The sequence below is a fragment of the Leuciscus leuciscus genome (assembly GCF_965113295.1).
Source record: "Leuciscus leuciscus genome assembly, chromosome: 11".
Taxonomy (NCBI): domain Eukaryota; kingdom Metazoa; phylum Chordata; class Actinopteri; order Cypriniformes; family Leuciscidae; genus Leuciscus; species Leuciscus leuciscus.
The window spans coordinates 25,683,865-25,702,586 of NC_138735.1; the positions used below are offsets into that span (position 1 = coordinate 25,683,865).

The window sequence follows — 18,722 nt, forward strand, 5'->3', positions numbered from 1 at the left end:
TGCTGGCCTCTCTCTCTGAAAGCAGCTTACCGTGATGAGAGATGATAGCACTTAATTCACTGTGTGCGTGTCACCCCTTTTGTTGGACGGGAGGGCAAAAAGGAAAGCCTGCCCCCTCATCCACCACCTCCTCCTCCCATTCCTCTCTCTATAAAGGGCTTAAAAGAAACTGGGTGAAATTAAACATTATTGATAATTGGCTTTGGGATCATGGCACATTGTGTCCATTTTGTACCTGTATTTGGTCCTAATTGACCATGAAATCCAGGGCCTAATTCTGTAAGGGCGGCAGGTTTGTCCCGTTCCCCCGGCTGACAGTGATAAATAGCATCACCCCACCTCATGGTCCTCTGCACTTTGTAAGGCTAAAATGCTTATTCTTTTCCCTCTTTAATGGCTGTCAGTCTGCGGAAAATCATAAATCTACAGATGGAGTCACTGTGGCAGGTTTGTAGAGCTTTTTGTAATTGTTTAAATCCCCCATGTGATGTGGTTTAAAGCCCCCGTGGATCTGTAATTGCCTGTCAAACTCGGCTCGGCTACGGCTACGCACCCCACCCCGGTCTGCGTGCCGCCCGCCCGCTCGCTCACTCGTCTCTCGTGCATCCGTGTGGAACACTTATCACCACTCTCATCTATTTTAGAGCCAATGTCTCAGTCAACGTTGATTTGCTTCGCTCATTGTTTGCATCTGCTTGAGTCTGATAAACAATAAAATTGTTTGTTTTTTAGTCATATTCTTTATTAGCTTGTGCGTCTGTGTCTTTTGCGTTTGGCTTTGCTGTTGCATGGTGAATAGACTTAGATTGCATGGAAAGATTATTTAAAAGTACATTGCAGAAAGACTGTAAATGTGATTAGTTATGCTCTGTACACTTAAATATAAAGGTTATTTGAAAGGAAAGTGTTCTTAGTGCATTGAAGAACCTTTGCTCTGTGGGATTTGTGAGTTGGTTCTTGATGTTTCATTAGAGTTTCTACAGATTGGTATGTCGTCCCTGAACACACAAAGCCCTCATACAGTGGATACATCAGGGCCGGTTAATCATTTTCTAAAGAACCATGTAACTTGAAGGATGGCTCACCCAAAAATTCTGTCATTATTTACTCTCATGTCGTTCCAAACCTGTATGACTTGCTGTACTTTCTTATACAGAAGGAGAATTTTGAAGAACTCTTTTTGTCCATAAAGTGAAAGTCTATGGGGCCCAAAACAAACCTAACTCTTAAAAAAAAAAAAAAATGTGGTGAACTATCAATTTAAATTTCTCCTATTTCAATGCAAAGACCTGCTTCTTACTCACCAACCATCTGAAAAATGTGTGCATGTGTGTGTGTTTCTGTTGATCATGACTGCGATAATTCATCTAATGATGATCATTATGTAGAAAATCGCCATAACTGACATATATCCAGATGATGTGGGCCTATTTACCAGTCTGGGTCACAGTTATGGAGTAATGCGGCACAGTTTCAGTAAAGTACTCCAGAGCTCACTGAATTCAAATTAAATTGTTCAATGCTGAATTCGACACAACCGAGCATTTACAACAGGGCTGCAAGATGTGCAAAATACTTTTTTGGGGCCGTGTTTGTTGGGTTAGCTAATTTGCATGATTTCTTCAGTCAAGTGCTAAAATAATGTAGACAGTGTGTGCAATTAATTTTATGTAGCATATAACAGGTTTGCATATGAACACTCACGGCTTGATTGTGATTCAAAGCTGGAAATGCATTGAATTTATACTTCAATAATTGGAGGCTTCTGCATCCATCTCACAGGAGTCTGGCGCCGATGCCCTGGAGCTGAATCTATCATGTCCTCATGGAATGGGGGAGAGGGGAATGGGGCTCGCCTGTGGGCAGGTAAATCCAACATTCAACAGCCACTGTACCATGCAGAGACAGCATCAGCTGTGAGGAACAGCAGCCACAGCAAATGCTTTTTAGCCTCTTATTTTGTAGCAACAGATAGGTGTGTTTGGCTGATACATCATGTACCATGTTTAAAAAAATGTATTAGCATTATACATGTCCAAAAACATGGCAATGCCACAGTACAAATTGTTTGTTTGTGTTTTTTTTTGGTCTGTCTATAATTGTTGATTATTATGCCAGATGATGTTTGGTACCCTGAGGTATTTGAAGTCTGCTGTCACTCAGCAGGGAGAGAAAGCGTGTTAGGAAACCATGAGCATGAGGCCTGCTGGGAAAGATGTTGCACTCACAGTTTTGTGCATTTTCTGTTTTATTTTATGGAGCTAGACCTGTACTGTGGATCTGACAGTACACACATTCTCTATTCCAAAACATAGTGAGCTTCCTACATAGGGAGAATTTTTCAAATTTCCTATTAAATTGTCTAAAAATGAATTTACCTGAAGAGCAACACTATAAGACATTAAGACTAAGTCATTTGTTTCATATTTTAATTTCTTTATTATTAAAATAAATGGGGGAAAAAATCTACCAGTGCTATAAGGCAGAATAATCTATCTCAAGTAAATTTATATACATTTCTATAAATTTACTGGAAAACAAGACTAAAAGAGCTCATTAAAATTAATTTGAAACCCTTTTTTTTTTTCGAATGCGCTTTCTTCCACCATTTTTTATTTTTTTCACTGAGCTTGGTGCAATTTAGAAAAAAAAATGTTTGGAATATATGTATTTTTTTGATAATCAAAAGTAAGACTAACAATAGTTTAGCATAAATACAAATGGATAATATCACCTTATTTTTGTCTGGTTTTTTTAAATGTTAAAGAGTGCTGGCACATTTGTGTGGCACCTATATTTTTGTATATTTGAGCTGCTTATTGGTCACATGATGGTTATGATGCTACTTTAGAGGTCTGCTGCAACACAGCTTGCTATAAGCTACAGTAGCCTACAGTTTGTACTGTAAATGGTGACTTGAAACTCAACTAATGTGTTTTTGGATTGGAAGCTTATTTGAGCTCGAGTTCAACTGGAATTCTGATGTGTCCAAATATCATTTTAGGTGTGTAGGCTGGTCCAAACCTACAACATAAGACCTGTACAGGTCAATATACAATCCAAGTTTATCTCCATAAATTTTGATATGATACTGATTTTGATTTTGCCTCTTTAATAAGGTATAGATTCATATGCGGTAACACGTGCGTTCCTATGCGTACCGTTCCAAATCAGAGCGCATTTTAACTCTTATGAATGGCTGATGAGACGCTGTCAACTTTGCCGAACCTGCATCAGTGCGTATCCATTTACCGTAACATTGGTTCTGTCAACGCATTTTAATAACACTTTTCCATCACATCATATTCAACTGAAGAATTAGCCGAATTTAATAATCCACAAATAATCTCTTTTGCGGTTTGTAAACAATTTTCATTCAAGCACATAACTCCATTATTCGAATCAAATGCAGCGTTTGTGTTCTTGGCCTGTTGAGATTAAGGTGGGATTTTTGTTGTTGTTGTTTTTGGGTTTCACACCAGGGCATGATGCCTATTACAGAGAAAAAAAGCAGCGTATTGTTTATAGTTTTGCTTATGATTACACCCTCAGCAACTGTGAAAAGCGGAATAGCATCCTGTCAACTGATGTACTTGATAGAAAAACAGAATAAAGAACTTTTTTTGTGATATCATAAGCTTTGTTTGGATTCCTGATACATAGTTGTAAAACAGAATAAAACGCTGTTAAAATCTATAAATAAAAACATCTGGTTGTTCCTCTGTTTCAACAAGTAAGACTTGTTTTCAGTCTTTAAATCTTGAAAGCCTGAAGCAGTATTTGTCAAGAATGTGACATGAAAACAGTTTCATTTAGATTTTCTGCCATTCTTGCTGAAAAAACCTGCTTAGACCAGTTCAGACCAGCTTAAATGTCAGTATGGTCTGGTTTCAGATAGGCATTTTTTTTTTGCTGTTATTGGCACAAGTTGATTATGCTGGTTACCGTTGATAAACCAATAAAACCAGCATGAAACTTCCCAAGACACTTTATACTGGTCAATAAGTCCCTATAATACTTTTGACCACCACATTTTAATGGAAAAATGAAAATGCTGTCATCATTTACACACCCTCATGTCATTCCACACCTGTATGATATTCTTGCTTTGGTAATCACAAAATGAGATGTTTTGCAGAATGTCCGTGCTGCCATAAGGGTGAATGTGAATTGGGGCAACAAAAAAAAGCAAAAAAATTCACACAAAAAAAAATCACTAGGAAATTGTCATAAAAATCATTCATATTACTTATGTGCATAATTCCAGATCTCCTGAAACCTATTAAATGACAAACAGACCGACATTTGAATTATTATTCAATAAAATCTTCTCACCAACCATTAATTTTTATTTCCAATCTGTCCAGAATAAAGAAAAAAATCAACAAAAGCTTTTGGAATGATAAGAGAATAATTGATTTTACTTTTGTTTGAACTATTCCTCATGTATGTTCATTTTAATCAGTCAAAAACAGCTTAATCCATGACTGGCTATTTCATAACATACTTTCTGTACTTTCTGCCTGAACTTGATCACACTGTGTTTTTTCCCTTTGGGTGAGGTACACCGACATGATGTTTCCTCATCAAAGTTGTTGCACACAGTCTGGCTGTGAAAGTCTCTCACATGAATTAAACCCAGAGGTGATGTATGTGACCCCGTGTTTTTTACCGTTTCTCTTTGCCCATATCGGTCCTGAATAAACACACACCTCTTCATTCTGCTCACCTGACTATGTGTTATACCACAGGAAATAAACCAGCTTTTCCATCCAAACAAAGACAGTTATTTCCCTCCACCGTGGCTGTAAATTCACAGTCATATCCAATCGGTTAGCTGTAGATTTTCCGCTGTAAGACAAAGAGCTAATCAAAGCTCGAGGGCAGGTATCTGCCAAGAGAACTAAAGAGACGCAATATCATTTAATCACTCCGTTTGGCACCTCGTCTACTCTCCTTGCCTGTGGAAACGAAGGGGGAAAAAACATTAATTCAGTATTGTTTCTGACTGCATGAAGAGATACAATTTGATTTCAATGGGATGTTAATATTCTCTCCCGATTGCTCTCATTTTGGTTTGTTTTGCTATGAAACGGTCCCTATTTTCTTAAAGCTGTTTAACATTTAACTTGGAGCAGACTAGAGATGTTTTTGTTTACATAATGTTAAACATTAATGTTTGTAATTCCTGTTTACCGTTGATTAATGCTTTAAACATTAAGGGGTGAATTCACGAAGCAGATGGATGCAGTATTTTATTTTTTTATGAAACAGTATGATGCCGGGTTCAGACTACACAATATCAGCCTGATTTTGGCCCAATCTGTTTAACGTAGAGTGTTGTGGTGATTCGTAAAGGACAATGGGCAATGAAAGCAAGAATCGATCATTTCATATCGTATAGTGTGTCATAGTGGACGACTACAGAGCCCCTAAAGGGACATGGTGAAGAAAGATATATGAGATGGGAAGGAAAATGATTTGGCAATTCTTTTGCATTCTCTCGCAAATGTGTTGCTTTCCCCCGAGAACTCTGCGTTCGCTCACAAAATGTTTGTGTTCCTCCGAGAAACTTTGCGCTCTCTCGCGAAGAACACAAAAGTTTTGCTAGCAAGCGCTAATGTTTTTGTGAGGGAACGCGAAGGTTTTGCGAGCGAATTCTAGGTTTCTCGAGGGAACGCAAAAATTCTGCTCGTGAATTATTACTGGAATTAGCATCAAGCTAACACACCGCTTCGATAGTTTGTTTAAGCTCTTGTTTCCAGAAGTCAGTCGCTATTTCCGCCTGCTCTATGACCAATCATTCCTTGCCATCTTTAACGATGTGCGTGATGCACGTCGTTAAAGATGGCAAGCAATGATTGGTCGGGAAGCAACGTGTAGTTTGACATGTTTTCTTGCCTACAAAATTAAGTCATTGGCATTATTTTCAGTGCAAAAACACCACTTTTCAATGTTCTTTTGAGTCATTAGATTGCGCTTTATTCACAAAACTTCATGGCGTTAAATCAACAAACGGACAACGGAAAATGTAAATTCATTCAAAAGCAATGTTATTAGTTTTTGTCTTGTGATGAAAATATCCTTGTCAGTATTTTGTATGGACATGACTTGCAAAAATAAAAATCTATATTGTGGCCACAAATTAAGTTCTGAATTAAGAATTTGTTCCTACGACTTAATTTGTGGCCACGTTTTAATTATAGTTAAAAAATTGCAACATGGTCACGATTTAACTAAATTAACTAGATTTAACTAAATAATGTCAGGCGAACAAATTCTTCATTAGTGGCCATAGTATCTTGATTTGTGTGTGGGGCTCCATAATTTTGTAATGTCATATTAATTCATTTTATTTTACACTAATTTTTATATTTTAGTGTATGGGATGCATTTGGCTAAGCAAATTAACCCGTTAGCAAAGTGCTTCGGTTTACCAGTTCAGCTCATGTAGATCTAGCTGTTTAATCCTTATATATATATGTATTCTTTAAAAAAAAACATTGTCAGCGCATTGCTATAGTGATATGTTGCAGTGTAATTTCTCTCTTGTTATTTTTGTCGATACTATGTTTTAATTAAAATCGTTTTAATTATTGTAATGATACATATTTTGTATCATCTGTGGTGCTGTTGACAAATATTTGAGTCAGTAATTAAACGCTATTTGTGGGCACAACTCATTCTCAGTAATTTGCAATCACAGGAAAAGATGTGTGAGGGAAAGACCTCAGGGGTCACGGAGTTCTCACTCAGGTTTGACTCAGCATCCTTCGGGATCTCATCTTTTTTTCACCTTTCTGCCTTCAACACAGTTCCCCAGTTTCGCAAATTAAAACCGGCTCTCGTTCCCAGAGCTATTTTGAGCCTACCAAACAGGGCCGAGTGACACCCGACTTCCATCATACCTCCTGCGAGACCCGGCAGCCCTTAACGAGAGTGCCCACCTTCCGTGACCTTGTGCTGTAAAATTAAAATTTCAGGTGTAAAGCTGCTATTAGTCCTGCATTTCTCCCAGCATTCCTTCCCTCGGCCCATTCGACCCCTCTCCTCACAGCCTGAGGGGGCTTCGGGCCGCTTTCCATCTCTCTTTTTCTCTCCTTCTCTTCCAGTTGCAAAAGCGCTCCGGTTCCCTGCTTAACCTGCCCTGCAGTGACGGCACAGAAAAATATATAAAGAATCCAGCGCGCCCTCTCCTTTAATTTCATACAAGCCCCCCACCCACCCACCCCCCACCCTTAACCACGCGGCCACCTGCCAAATCAGTGCTGCCGGAGTCACAGTGCAATGCACTCAGCCCTTATTGCAGCTCACAAGTCGATTTTCATCTCTGAATGCTCTTCAGCGGTTCTGAAAGCTCTCCTCGCCGCTCGCTGCCCCCTCCGTCTGCGAGGCACGCCGCCTTTTTAAAACGCTCACGACTACTGCGGTAGGTCCGCTGCGCTTGCAGGCCTGTGAAAAGCACCTCTCCCGGGCTTGACGCTTACTTTTTTCCCAAGCAGCACATGTGCTTTTAAGTTAAAACATTTTAACTTTAGCGCATTAAAAGATGGAAATGTATCAACTAATGCGTTTTTACAAAACATTTGGAATACAAGGAGACATAAAGTACACTAGGTTTTAAATATTTCTGCCCCAAACTGTAATTAATAATTATATAATTTTTTATAGGCAGTATGTGTGTTTTTTATATGTATAGATACTGATACTAGTGAACTGGATATATTGACTTGTACGTTAAATAATTTCCTTTCTGTGACGGGGCAACCCAGACAAAAGCTACAAGATTTACATTGCAGATAACAAATAACAACCAGGTAAAAACATTTATGCATAATCAGGACTTTCAATTATAAACAAACCAGAAAATTAACCGGGACTCTTATTTTGAAATGTTGATGAGGGGGAGAAAAATTGCACTCTTGCAACCATCTACAACATATTACAATATAAACGCCACAATGTACATTGTTTTTACTTTGAAACGTGCAGCACTCATTTATTAAATTTTTTGTGTGAAATCATAGTCTTTTAATGTTTAAAGATAGGGTAGGAAATGTTCGGAGAGGCTAGCAATAGCGAGCTAGCTTTGAAAGCATAAGATCCCACCCTCCCTTCAGAGCGTTCAGCAAGGAGCGAAGCGTCACGAAAGACGGCCTTAAATACCTCATGTCTCAAAGCACCAAACATTACAATAATAATGAACATAAACAACTTAAATAGCTCTGACCTGAAACATCTGACTGCTGCAGATTCATTTCGGCATTGATAATGTTGCCATTGAAACGCATAAATTCTAGTCACAAGCCGCTCCGAGTATAACGTCATGCGTTTCCATCCCTTCCAAGTGACATGGCGTGAACGCAGCATAAGCTCGTTGTTTTGGTTCAGGAGGAACTGTAAAAGGTGGCTGCTGTGTCGGTTGCAGTGTTCGATGACTTGCGTCTGTCTTTGCGCGAGAAGGTGCGAGGAGGTATGGAAATACATATGTTGACAGGCAGGTAGGACATCATATCATTGCATTCGGTCCGAGTGCAATGATTAGATGAACATTTTATGGTCCTATGCCTTCCACAGACGATATATACATGTACATACATTTAGACCATTTAAAGGAATAGTTCACTTAAAAATGAAAATTCTGTCATCATTTACTCACCCTCAAGTAGTTTCAAACCTATATGTATTTCTTTTTCTGCTGAACACAAAGGAAGATATTTTGAAGAATGTCGGTAACCAGACAGTTGATGGACCCCACTGACTTTCATAGTAGGAAAAAAAATCAATGGAAGTCAATGGGGTCCATCAACTGTCCGGTTACCGACATTCTTCAAAATATCTTATTTTGTGTTCAGCAGAAGAAAGAAATTCATACAGACTTGAGGGTGAGTAAATGATGACAATTTTTTTTTTTTTTAAGTGAACTATTCCTTTAATTTAGTGATTGCTATCAGGATGTGAAGAGACTTTCAACAGGCATAACAACAAAATGTGTCTGAAACAAATCACCTACCCTGCCTTTAATGGTAAGGAACGACCCTTATTATACCTGTGAGCGGCACATATGAGGTGTTTCTGGGTGTTTCTCCCTCATTTCTGCTTCGAGGTCTTGATTGTGGCATAGTCCCATTAGATTATATCACGATTCCTGTTTTTCCATCCCTTAATTGAAGTCCTCTTAAAATGATAATTAAGACGTTTGTTTTACCATTTAAGATATTTAGGATTTTTTATGACATTAAATTTCATAAAACTGAATTGTTTTTAGACTTAAGTAATTTTTTTTTTCATCAAACACGTGCTCCTCTATTTTTAGTCGCAAATGCGGGGGAAACGCTCGCAATGTCGATCCCTGTCTTCATGTGAAACCGAGCGGTGACGGGTCACAGACTCTGTGCCGAAAGCAGCCCAGCTACACAGGTGCGCTCTCTCTCCATCAAAGCGTGTAATACTGTGTACAGCAAACTGCTTAGAGGGAAAAGCATCCCTGCTCCAGACTCCCTGGCCCACAGACAGTGGCTCTCACCCCCATCTGGCCTGTAATAAGCTGTCACGGGAAGCCCTCTGAGGGAGCGGCGGTCTCCGGTGCGAGAGCACAGTTCTTACAGGCAGCATCTGTTTGGTGGCTGGTGTCTGGCTGCGGGCCATGACCTCTGTGCCTTGTACCGAGGCAGGCGTAATGCAATTTCTCATGACCCTTTGGGAGGAAGGCCTGTCCAGCTTCCTGTAAGCCTGTTGTTGTTGTTTCCTTCAAATGCTACCACCGTTCGGCTTGTAGAAACCGTTCCCTCAGGACGCAGGGCTCAGTTACGACTCAACCAGCCACACGCCACTCACTCAACCTGCAGTGTTGGCAGGCAGCTCTGAATTTGTATTACAGACAATATTAGCATGAGTATTCATAGTAGTATTGACAATCATGCATTTTTAATTGTAGTCTGAGTACACTACTGTTTATAAAGGTTTTCAATACTTTAGTCAGCATGGATGCAGTAAATTTATCAAAATAATGTTCTAAAAGTTTTCTGGATGTTCAGTTTCCACCAAAATATTAAGCAAGCACAACTGTTTTCAACATTAATAATAATATGAAATGTTTCTTGAGCACTAAATAGAATTTGAGTAAGACTGGAGCAATGGCTGTTGAAAGTTTAACTTTTCCATTACAGGATTAAATTACATTTTTAAATATATTAAAATAGAAATATTTAAATATTTCATAATATTACTATTTTTACTGTTTTTTTTGGCCAAATAAATACAGCCTTGGCAAACATAAGAAACTTGGGGTACGTTTCCGCAAAAACTATGTACGTTTAAGTAATGGGTTTTTTTCCGCCAACATTGTCAAAATGATCCTGTTCACACGGATCCGAAAATGCTGTATTTGGCCAGTAGTTGGTGATGTCACTTAATGTAAATTGAACACTACATTCCTACAGACTGAACACGTTATACGCATGTGCATGACGTCACCGTTTTCACAAATTTGCGTTTTTGTAGTTGAAATGCATAATACGTTTTCCGTTTTTAGTTGAAAACAGTGTTGTGTAAACGCTCCCTTATTTCTAAAACACTGTACCAACACCAATTTTTTTTATTGGTGGTGTATGTACAGTTGATATTTGTAAATATTGACATTAGCATTGTATTGGCATGAATACTAATTTGGATGTGATAATGTTGAAATTCATGAATTTGTCATATTACTATGAATGCTTATCAGCTTCGTACAAGTGTTGTTTGAATTTGGAAGATCGTTGAATTGTCATTTTTTCATATATTAGTACAAACTTGTTCTGTTTAAACTTGGAAGAATGCTGACAGTTATGCCATTTTTACTGATATGAATCTTTTATACAAGTACAAATATGTTGGCAAAAGGCAAAAAGTTGAAAAAGTTTACAGTTACAGAACCTAAGATAAACACTTTCCCTAAAATAAGATTTAACTTACAGTAAAAGCTGATTAAACAAATACATTACCCATTTACAATACTTTGCCTACAAGTTTTTTGTAGTCTTTCTCTGCTTTTCTGTTTGCTGTGTTGTATTGCCACTTTTGTTCTTTGTACCACTTTTTTCGCCTGGAGTTCAGGATTCACTATATCAACCAATGAAACTCTCCAGCAACCCGCCAGCACTATCAAACATCTCTCGGGAGCCCAGATATTACCTCTCCCGCTCTGGCAGACGGCTCGGAGTGGACAGGTTCAACCTAACACTCCAGCCTTGTTTATACCCTGTTTAAGTCTTGAATAAATCAGGACAAATTGCTGTGGATGGTGCTCACTGCTGGGTCGAGTGCATAAATCCAATATTTTCATAAAAATAAAAATCTGGGAATGAGTTTATCATCTTAAATGGCGTAACCTTTCATGTCCCTTCTCTTTCACTGCTTTTCAAATACATTTTGAATACTTTTAGGTGCAAATATAACCCGACTTTATGTGTATCTCAGGTAAAACACACACCCAAGGACGCGCCAGATCTCACAACGATTTTTTTTTTCCACTCTTCGGTTTTGTACCGCGCTGAATCACTCAGCATGCCTTAGAAATGGAAAGGAAATAGTCAGGAGGAGATGTGTTTTTCTGTGGGCTTCTGTATTCTTACAAATCAATTCTGGCTAATGGTTTTAAAAATCAAATGCTAACCTTTTCCTGTGCAGGGAGTGACCTTAGAACTCCGCTTTGCACATACAGCTTGTACATCACACTTCTTTATAGAGACGGGCAGACCCATTGCTCAAGGGAATATATGCCAACAGTTATTGGATATGTCAAAACAGAGACCTATTTCCTGTGAAAGAAAAGAGAGACAGAGAAGGACCGGGATGAGAAAGGGAGCTGAGGCTGTACTGAATGAAAGCTTCATGTCGGGGTTTACAGTCTTTTAAAGCATCCCGACTGATCTGACATCAGACTTCGCTGTTTGAATTAAACCGTGTCTGTTTTACTTCACAGGGATATAAAGGGTTTAATGCGGTAGTGTGTCTTTATTTGAGGCCTGGAGGAAAGGGACAGAGTGGTGCATCCGCTGCCGAACAGTAACGTGAAGATAGTGGAGGCAAAGAAGAGAGATAAAGAATAAAAACAATTATAGAACTTATTAAGAATTAATGTTGTGTGTTTTTAAAAGCAGTTAATAATTAATACTTGTATTTAGATCAAAACTGACTGTAAAGACTTTTATATTGTTACAAAATATTTCTACTTCAAATAAATGCTGTCCTTATGAAAGTTCCGTTCATCAAAGGAGCTTGAAGAAAATGTTGCACGATTTATGCAAAAATATTAGGCAGCAGAACAGTTTTCAACTTTGATAATAATAAGAAATGTTTCTTGAGCAGCAAATCAGCAACATTTAAGGATCATGTGACACTGAAGACTGGAGTAATGCTGAAGATGCACAGAAATAAATTACATTTGAATAGATATTATATTATATATAGTTATTTAGTGTAGTTATATGTGTTATAATATATATATAGTGTTTGTTTTTCAACGTTTTTCACGTATTTGTAAAATATTTTACTAAACCAATGCAAAATTAATGCAGTTTTCACTAGTGGTCTCAAACCATTCTTTGTCATTGGTTTCTGATCAATAATTTTAATATTATAAGATACAGCTTTTCATACAGACAGGTGTTACAGATAATAGTTGAATTCTCATATCATCTTGAATGCTTTGATTGTTAAACATTGTCTAAGTTGCAGTTGTGATTTTACATTGCTAAAAAGTATGTGTAAATATAAATTAGTGAGACAAATGCTATATTTTTTCTCCTCAAAAGATTCACAAATACCAAACCCCCTTCACTCTCTCACTCTCTCTCTCTCTCTCTCAGTCTTTCTCTCTCACTAAACAGCCCAGACTGACAGACCAGGGCAGCTTAATAAAGCATGAATCCTCCTGGAACAGCAGTTCACACTGTTATGATCCCTCTCTCTCTCACACCACCGACTACAGGCTCCCCTCTCCATCTATCACTCGCTTGTATTTCTCTCTCTCCCACACACACACGCACACACAGAGAAAGAGAGAGACAGAGAGACTCGGGTCTATCAGTCTGACAATATTTAAAGGGATAGTTCACCCAAAAATCAATATTCTGTCATAATTGACTCACCCTTATGTTGTTCCAAACCTTCTGAACACAAATTAACTCAGTAAATGATGACAGAATTTCATTATTTTGGGGGGGTGAACTAACCCCTTTAAAGAAATATTCATCCAAAAATGTTTGTATCTTTTACTCTCTCATTTCATTCCAAATGAGTTTCTGAAGAAATACTGAAGATTTTGCTAGTAATTTTATTTACTGTGATGGTGACTAGAGCTTTCAAGAATTAACAAAGGATGAAAAGCACCATTAAAGTATCATTAAAATAGTACATATGACTTCAAAGCAATAAACAAAATCTTTTTGATGTTCATTTAAATTCTGCTGTTTTGTTTTATCATGCCACTTTTGTCTTTGTTTAAGTTTGCTTGTTGGTTTCATGACCCATTTGACCAGGATCCAGAGCTGGTGCGGAACATCTGTCGGTGGGTTCGGCAGGCTGTCCGTGTCCCGTTCTTTGCCAAACTCACCCCTAATGTGACCAACATCGTGGACATTGCCAAGGCTGCACATGAAGGTATTTGGCTGATTTTATGGTATATTTATACCATTTTGATAGGATTATAGTGGCAAATGTATTATTTACTTTGATTCTTTAACCCAGCAAAAGCTCCGATGATACAATCTACCTCAGCTTTCCCAGTAAGAGTCAACCAAACTACATTTCCCATCATTCTGCAGCGCATAAAAATAATAGAATACAAAGATAAACATCAAATAATGTGCATCCTTTGCCCTTTTTGTTTTCACTTGTACATATGCACATATAAAAGTCTTAAAGGTACATTGGCAAAAACAGCCTGTTTAATTCTAAAGGTCAGAGAATGATGGAAAATGGTCATATAAAACTAAATTGCACATTTTTGCTGCAAGAAACCTTGCCTAATGTTATAAATGGACTTCATAAATGTCCTCAATAAAACGGTTTCCCAGTCCAGACGTTAAAGCTGCCCTAGAAACACGTTCCCCTCGCGACCTCGACTAACAGCCTGACTTCTCCTGTACCGAGTTAGAAACTCGACACAAACAGACCCCAAGGTTTTGGGATCCAGATTTTTTTTTTAGGAATTTGGCCTTCCTCCCTCCCCTTCCCCATGCCTAATGTCTCTTCCCTGTTGGCGCAGGTGGAGCAGATGGCGTCACAGCCACCAACACGGTTTCAGGGCTGATGGGACTGAAGGCAGACGGCTCTCCCTGGCCTGGCATCGGTCGAGAAAGGCGCACCACATATGGTGGAGTGTCTGGTGAGTGTCACCCACCTCACTGGATCCATTCCTTTCTCCTCTGAGGTTTAACGGGTGTGTGGCACAGACAGACTATGTGTGCACATCTACTTTTTCCCCCCCCTGTTAAAGGTGTGTAGGAGTGCATGTGAATTCATGTGCATGTTTGTTTGTGTGTGTGTACTCTGGTCACAGGCTCTAATAGAGCAGACAGATGGAATGGAGGTTGGTGGAGTGCTGAAATCGTAGAACAGCTGATCTGCAGGGCTTTTGCTACAAGATAAAACAGTTTGTGCACTATAATTTGAAATATGGACATCTTGCCAGCATACATTATACAAGGTTTGGTAGCAGCACGGCTCATTTTCTACGCCATGAGGTGACCATGAGCACATTTGCACTTTCAAACTTTGTGTTTTATTATCTTCAGGTCATGGAAAACTTGGAAATATAGCATGTGTGTGGGTATTTTAATTTAAAATTAAATATTATAATTATAATTGATCAATTATAAATAATTAAATGTTTATTTTTTTTATATTAAATGATAAATATTACATTATAAAGCATATTTATTTATAGAACTAAAACCTTTTTTTTTTCTAGGTTTAAATAAGTTACCATAGTTTTCAATCCCAGATTGAAATCCTAGATTTTAGACCTCACTGTATGAAGTGTCCCATCTCCAGCAAAGTACGTACTTTTACTGCATAGTATATGAAATTGGATGCAGCTATTGCATTATAATTGCTTTAGTCAGATATTGTTTCCTTTCCATTGCAGTGGTGTACTTTTGTCTGGTTCTGCTGGTGATTATGGGCACATATGAGTCCCACACCTGCCAGTGGCCAGTGACTCAAGAAAATGTACAGGCCATTAATATTTTTTACTGGCCTGAAACAGGCAGTTATGACACCAAAATGTTACCAGTGAAAATTCACAATTCTCTATTCCAATTTCGATACCACAGCAAAAACTATTAGCCTAACTAATATACATTTAAAACATTATTAAAGACAAGTAAACAGCCAGTAATAAAATAAGAACAAATAATACAATTTCAAGCAAAAGCACAAATAATTACAATATAACAATGATATAAACGAAATAAACAGTGCTTTTCAGGTTTTTCTTACAGTAGTTTTCAGGTACAGAAATGTAATAAAGTAAGCAAATATAAAATAACAATGCATAGTCTTCACTGTATAAATTAATCATCCTCATTAAAGGGATACTTCAGGATTGAGCATTAAGCTTTGTATTAGTAGAAAACCTGTAGTATTTTCGAATTACCGTGCTTTCTACCCTCATATCCCCCTGAGATGAGAGATTTATGTATTTTTTGTCTGGAAAAAATCGTCATTTTGCGTCATCGGAGGATTTTTTGGCCAGAGGCTAAAGACTACAGCCAGTAGGAGGGGCTGTCCTGCATGTTTTCAACCAGCGCATAGGAGATGGGATCTCACTCACAGAATGTACACATAGTATCAGCCGAAATCCCGGGAAAACTCGTCAGAGTCTCACTAGTAGCCTAGCCTTGTTATTTTCAACTGCGCTCTCTAACCGGGAGGCGTGGCTTGGGAGTGGCCTCCTAGGGCAGCGAAGCAAGGGCATTCTGGGAGTTGTTGTCTTTCATCCACATAAGCCAAAAATACATTTTCTGGCTTTTCTCAGTCTAGAAAGCTCCAAATTCAAAAATAATTTCACATTTCTTCTACATAAATGACCTATTTTACATTCATCTTTCCAGAGTATCCCTTTAATTAATCCTTATTAAAGTTACAAAAGTTATTCAGTCAAGAGCAGTGAGTGATTTATTTTTTTATTTTTTTTCTTGTAAAAACACAGACAGTTTCAGGAATATTAGGCTGCTGTCACTTTAAGAGCGAATGCACGGATCTAATATACTGATACTATACACATGCGTTTACATTCTCAACATAATTTTGTGTATTTGTCCTCTTTAAGTGCAAGAAGACGTGAAAGAGAGCTCAGTTTAGTATTTTAGGCCCTGAGGATAAGATATTGTAGTTGTTCAAGATGTTCCCAGATAACCTCACCAAAATCTTTAGAGTATGGATATTTTGTCTTATGAGTGTGTAGCAAGAACTTTCAGGAGAGCAGATTTTCAGGAGAAACAGAGAGCTTTGAAATGCGGTCCTCTGGTTGCCATGGCATATTGACGTTCTCTGTCACCGTACGGCTCTCTATGAAGACATTAGACAGATGTGTCTTCAAAAGAATAATGTTTTTCTTCACCACTCTACAGGGACCATGCTGATGGGTTTCACACTGATATCTGTCCACTGACATCTGAAGGATTCTGACTGTGGCGCTTTTTTTAAAGCATTTTCATTCCATTTATTAGTGGTTCTTACTAAGCTAAGATTCACTTGTGTTGCCCGTACTTAGGGTTAGAGATATTTATTTTTCTAAGCAAAGTATTAAACCAGTTGTTACTCGTCACTTATTGTTCGGGCTACCAACATGAATGATACCTCAAATTAGGGGTGAGCCATTTGACCAAAATCTTATTTCAAGATAACAATATATATATCAGAATATAGTTATTTCTGTTATTTTATTTTTGTTATTTGTGTTATAGGACAAATTCATTATAACTAAAATATGAATTACACAAAGTTTTCTTTTAGGTACAATGGGTTTATGTAATAGACAGAAATGGAATAATCAAATGTAAAAATAAAATACTGCATAGTCTTGAATCATAGTCTTGATAAGATATATAAATGTATTCTAATTAAAGCTACAAAGGTTATTCAGTAAAGAGCAGTAAGTTATCTTCTCTTTTGTTTGATTTGACAGACAGGTCAAAGCAGGTTTATTAGGCTGCTGTCATTTTAAGAGCGAACACACAGATACATTATACTGATACATATACTGTTTAGAACCAGCTGTTTACTTTCACTTGAGACATAACCGACTGTGTTTCCATAAATACTCCACTTTATGGGTTTTTTGGCTATGTTCAGATTGCAGGTAAATGTTGGCCAAATCCGATTTCTTTGCTCATATGCGACTCAGATCTGTTTTTGTCATAGTGTGAACGGCACAAACTACATGGAATCTGATCTTTCCAATTCTGATTTGGGCCACTTCCATGTGTGATCCTTAATTCAATACAGTTCAGATGTTTTGCAATGTGACCTCAGTCTGAACAGTCATATAGGAATTCATGCGACTTTTACGTCACTCTAGAGCAACATTCTGCGCTCATGGGAGTCACTTGAAAGATTTTACATACCTGAAGTTATCAAGATAGTTGAGAAAGGTAGTCAGTGGAAGGACAATGATGTGTCAGAACGTATAAGTATTACAGTGACAGCTCTATATGCAAGCAAAACCTGAGGGCTCGTATTATAAATGTTTAAAAACTCTGCTCTCTTTTTTCACATCCTCACCTTTGCTTTTTTATATTGCCTGCACATAAATTCACAAAATATAGCAAAATCAATAATTATAGACATTTTATACCGTTGCCACGATATATAGTCATACCGCCCAGCCCTACCTCAAATCATGCGATCATGATTTTTATTATGATTCAGCATCAAAATTAAAGTTGCCATTAAACAGAGGTTGCGATAAAGGGAATTGATTGGATGGTTGTGGTTTGCTATTGGTCAGTCTCGTGTGAGTGACAGGTTGTCCCGCCCTCGCCCCAGTAAACACGTCATCTCAGAAGAGAAGAGATGTGGTTGCAAGAGTGAAGGGAAGTTATTGTGATTAAAGATTATGAGGGCTCATGAATTTAAAAAGTAACGACTTCTGTTAGGTCCGTTTGGCACGTGTTTATATTGAAAACAATGGAAAAGCAGCGCAGTGGATACTAAAACGCATTTTGTGGAAACTGCCCCATATACTCTGAGTATCTGAGGCACAAGCTGTAGAGGCTCCGCCCTCTTCTGTAAAGGAGAGCGGGGACCAACAGCTCTTTTGCATTTTAAGATATACACACAAAAACAACATGTTTTTGCATAATGGTATTATGAGCTGAAACTTCACAGACACATGGGGACACTTAAGACTTATATTACATCTTGTAAAAAGGGGGCTTAATACGTCCCCTTTAAAGTGAGGTGATTGGCGATTTCTGTCTGCACCAACAACAGAGACCATTGGCTATGCAACAAAGTTGCAATAAGATCAACTTTATGCAAATTAGTTGCTTAGTAACTGCAAAGCAATGTGACCACTCAGAACACCTTGCAACACCTTGGCAACAACCAATGGAAAACGCCTTCTGAAGAAAATTCATCATTGTTCTTTATTTATCTTTAATTTCATGGAAACATGCTGATAACAGTGTGATCAAGTATCAAGTGTCGTGCGTTCACTATTGTGTGATGTT

At 38.0% G+C, this 18,722-nt stretch overlaps 1 protein-coding gene across 1 annotated transcript in view; it reads left to right on the forward strand.

Annotated features, from left to right (window-relative positions):
- Positions 1-18,722, forward strand: part of dpyda (dihydropyrimidine dehydrogenase a) — a 177,253-nt gene that overhangs the window by 116,167 nt on the left and 42,364 nt on the right. The window contains exons 16-18 of the mRNA XM_082183654.1: positions 1,783-1,866; positions 13,524-13,644; positions 14,252-14,371. Coding sequence (XP_082039780.1) covers positions 1,783-1,866; positions 13,524-13,644; positions 14,252-14,371 — 325 coding nt within the window. The remainder of the gene's footprint in view (positions 1-1,782; positions 1,867-13,523; positions 13,645-14,251; positions 14,372-18,722) is intronic.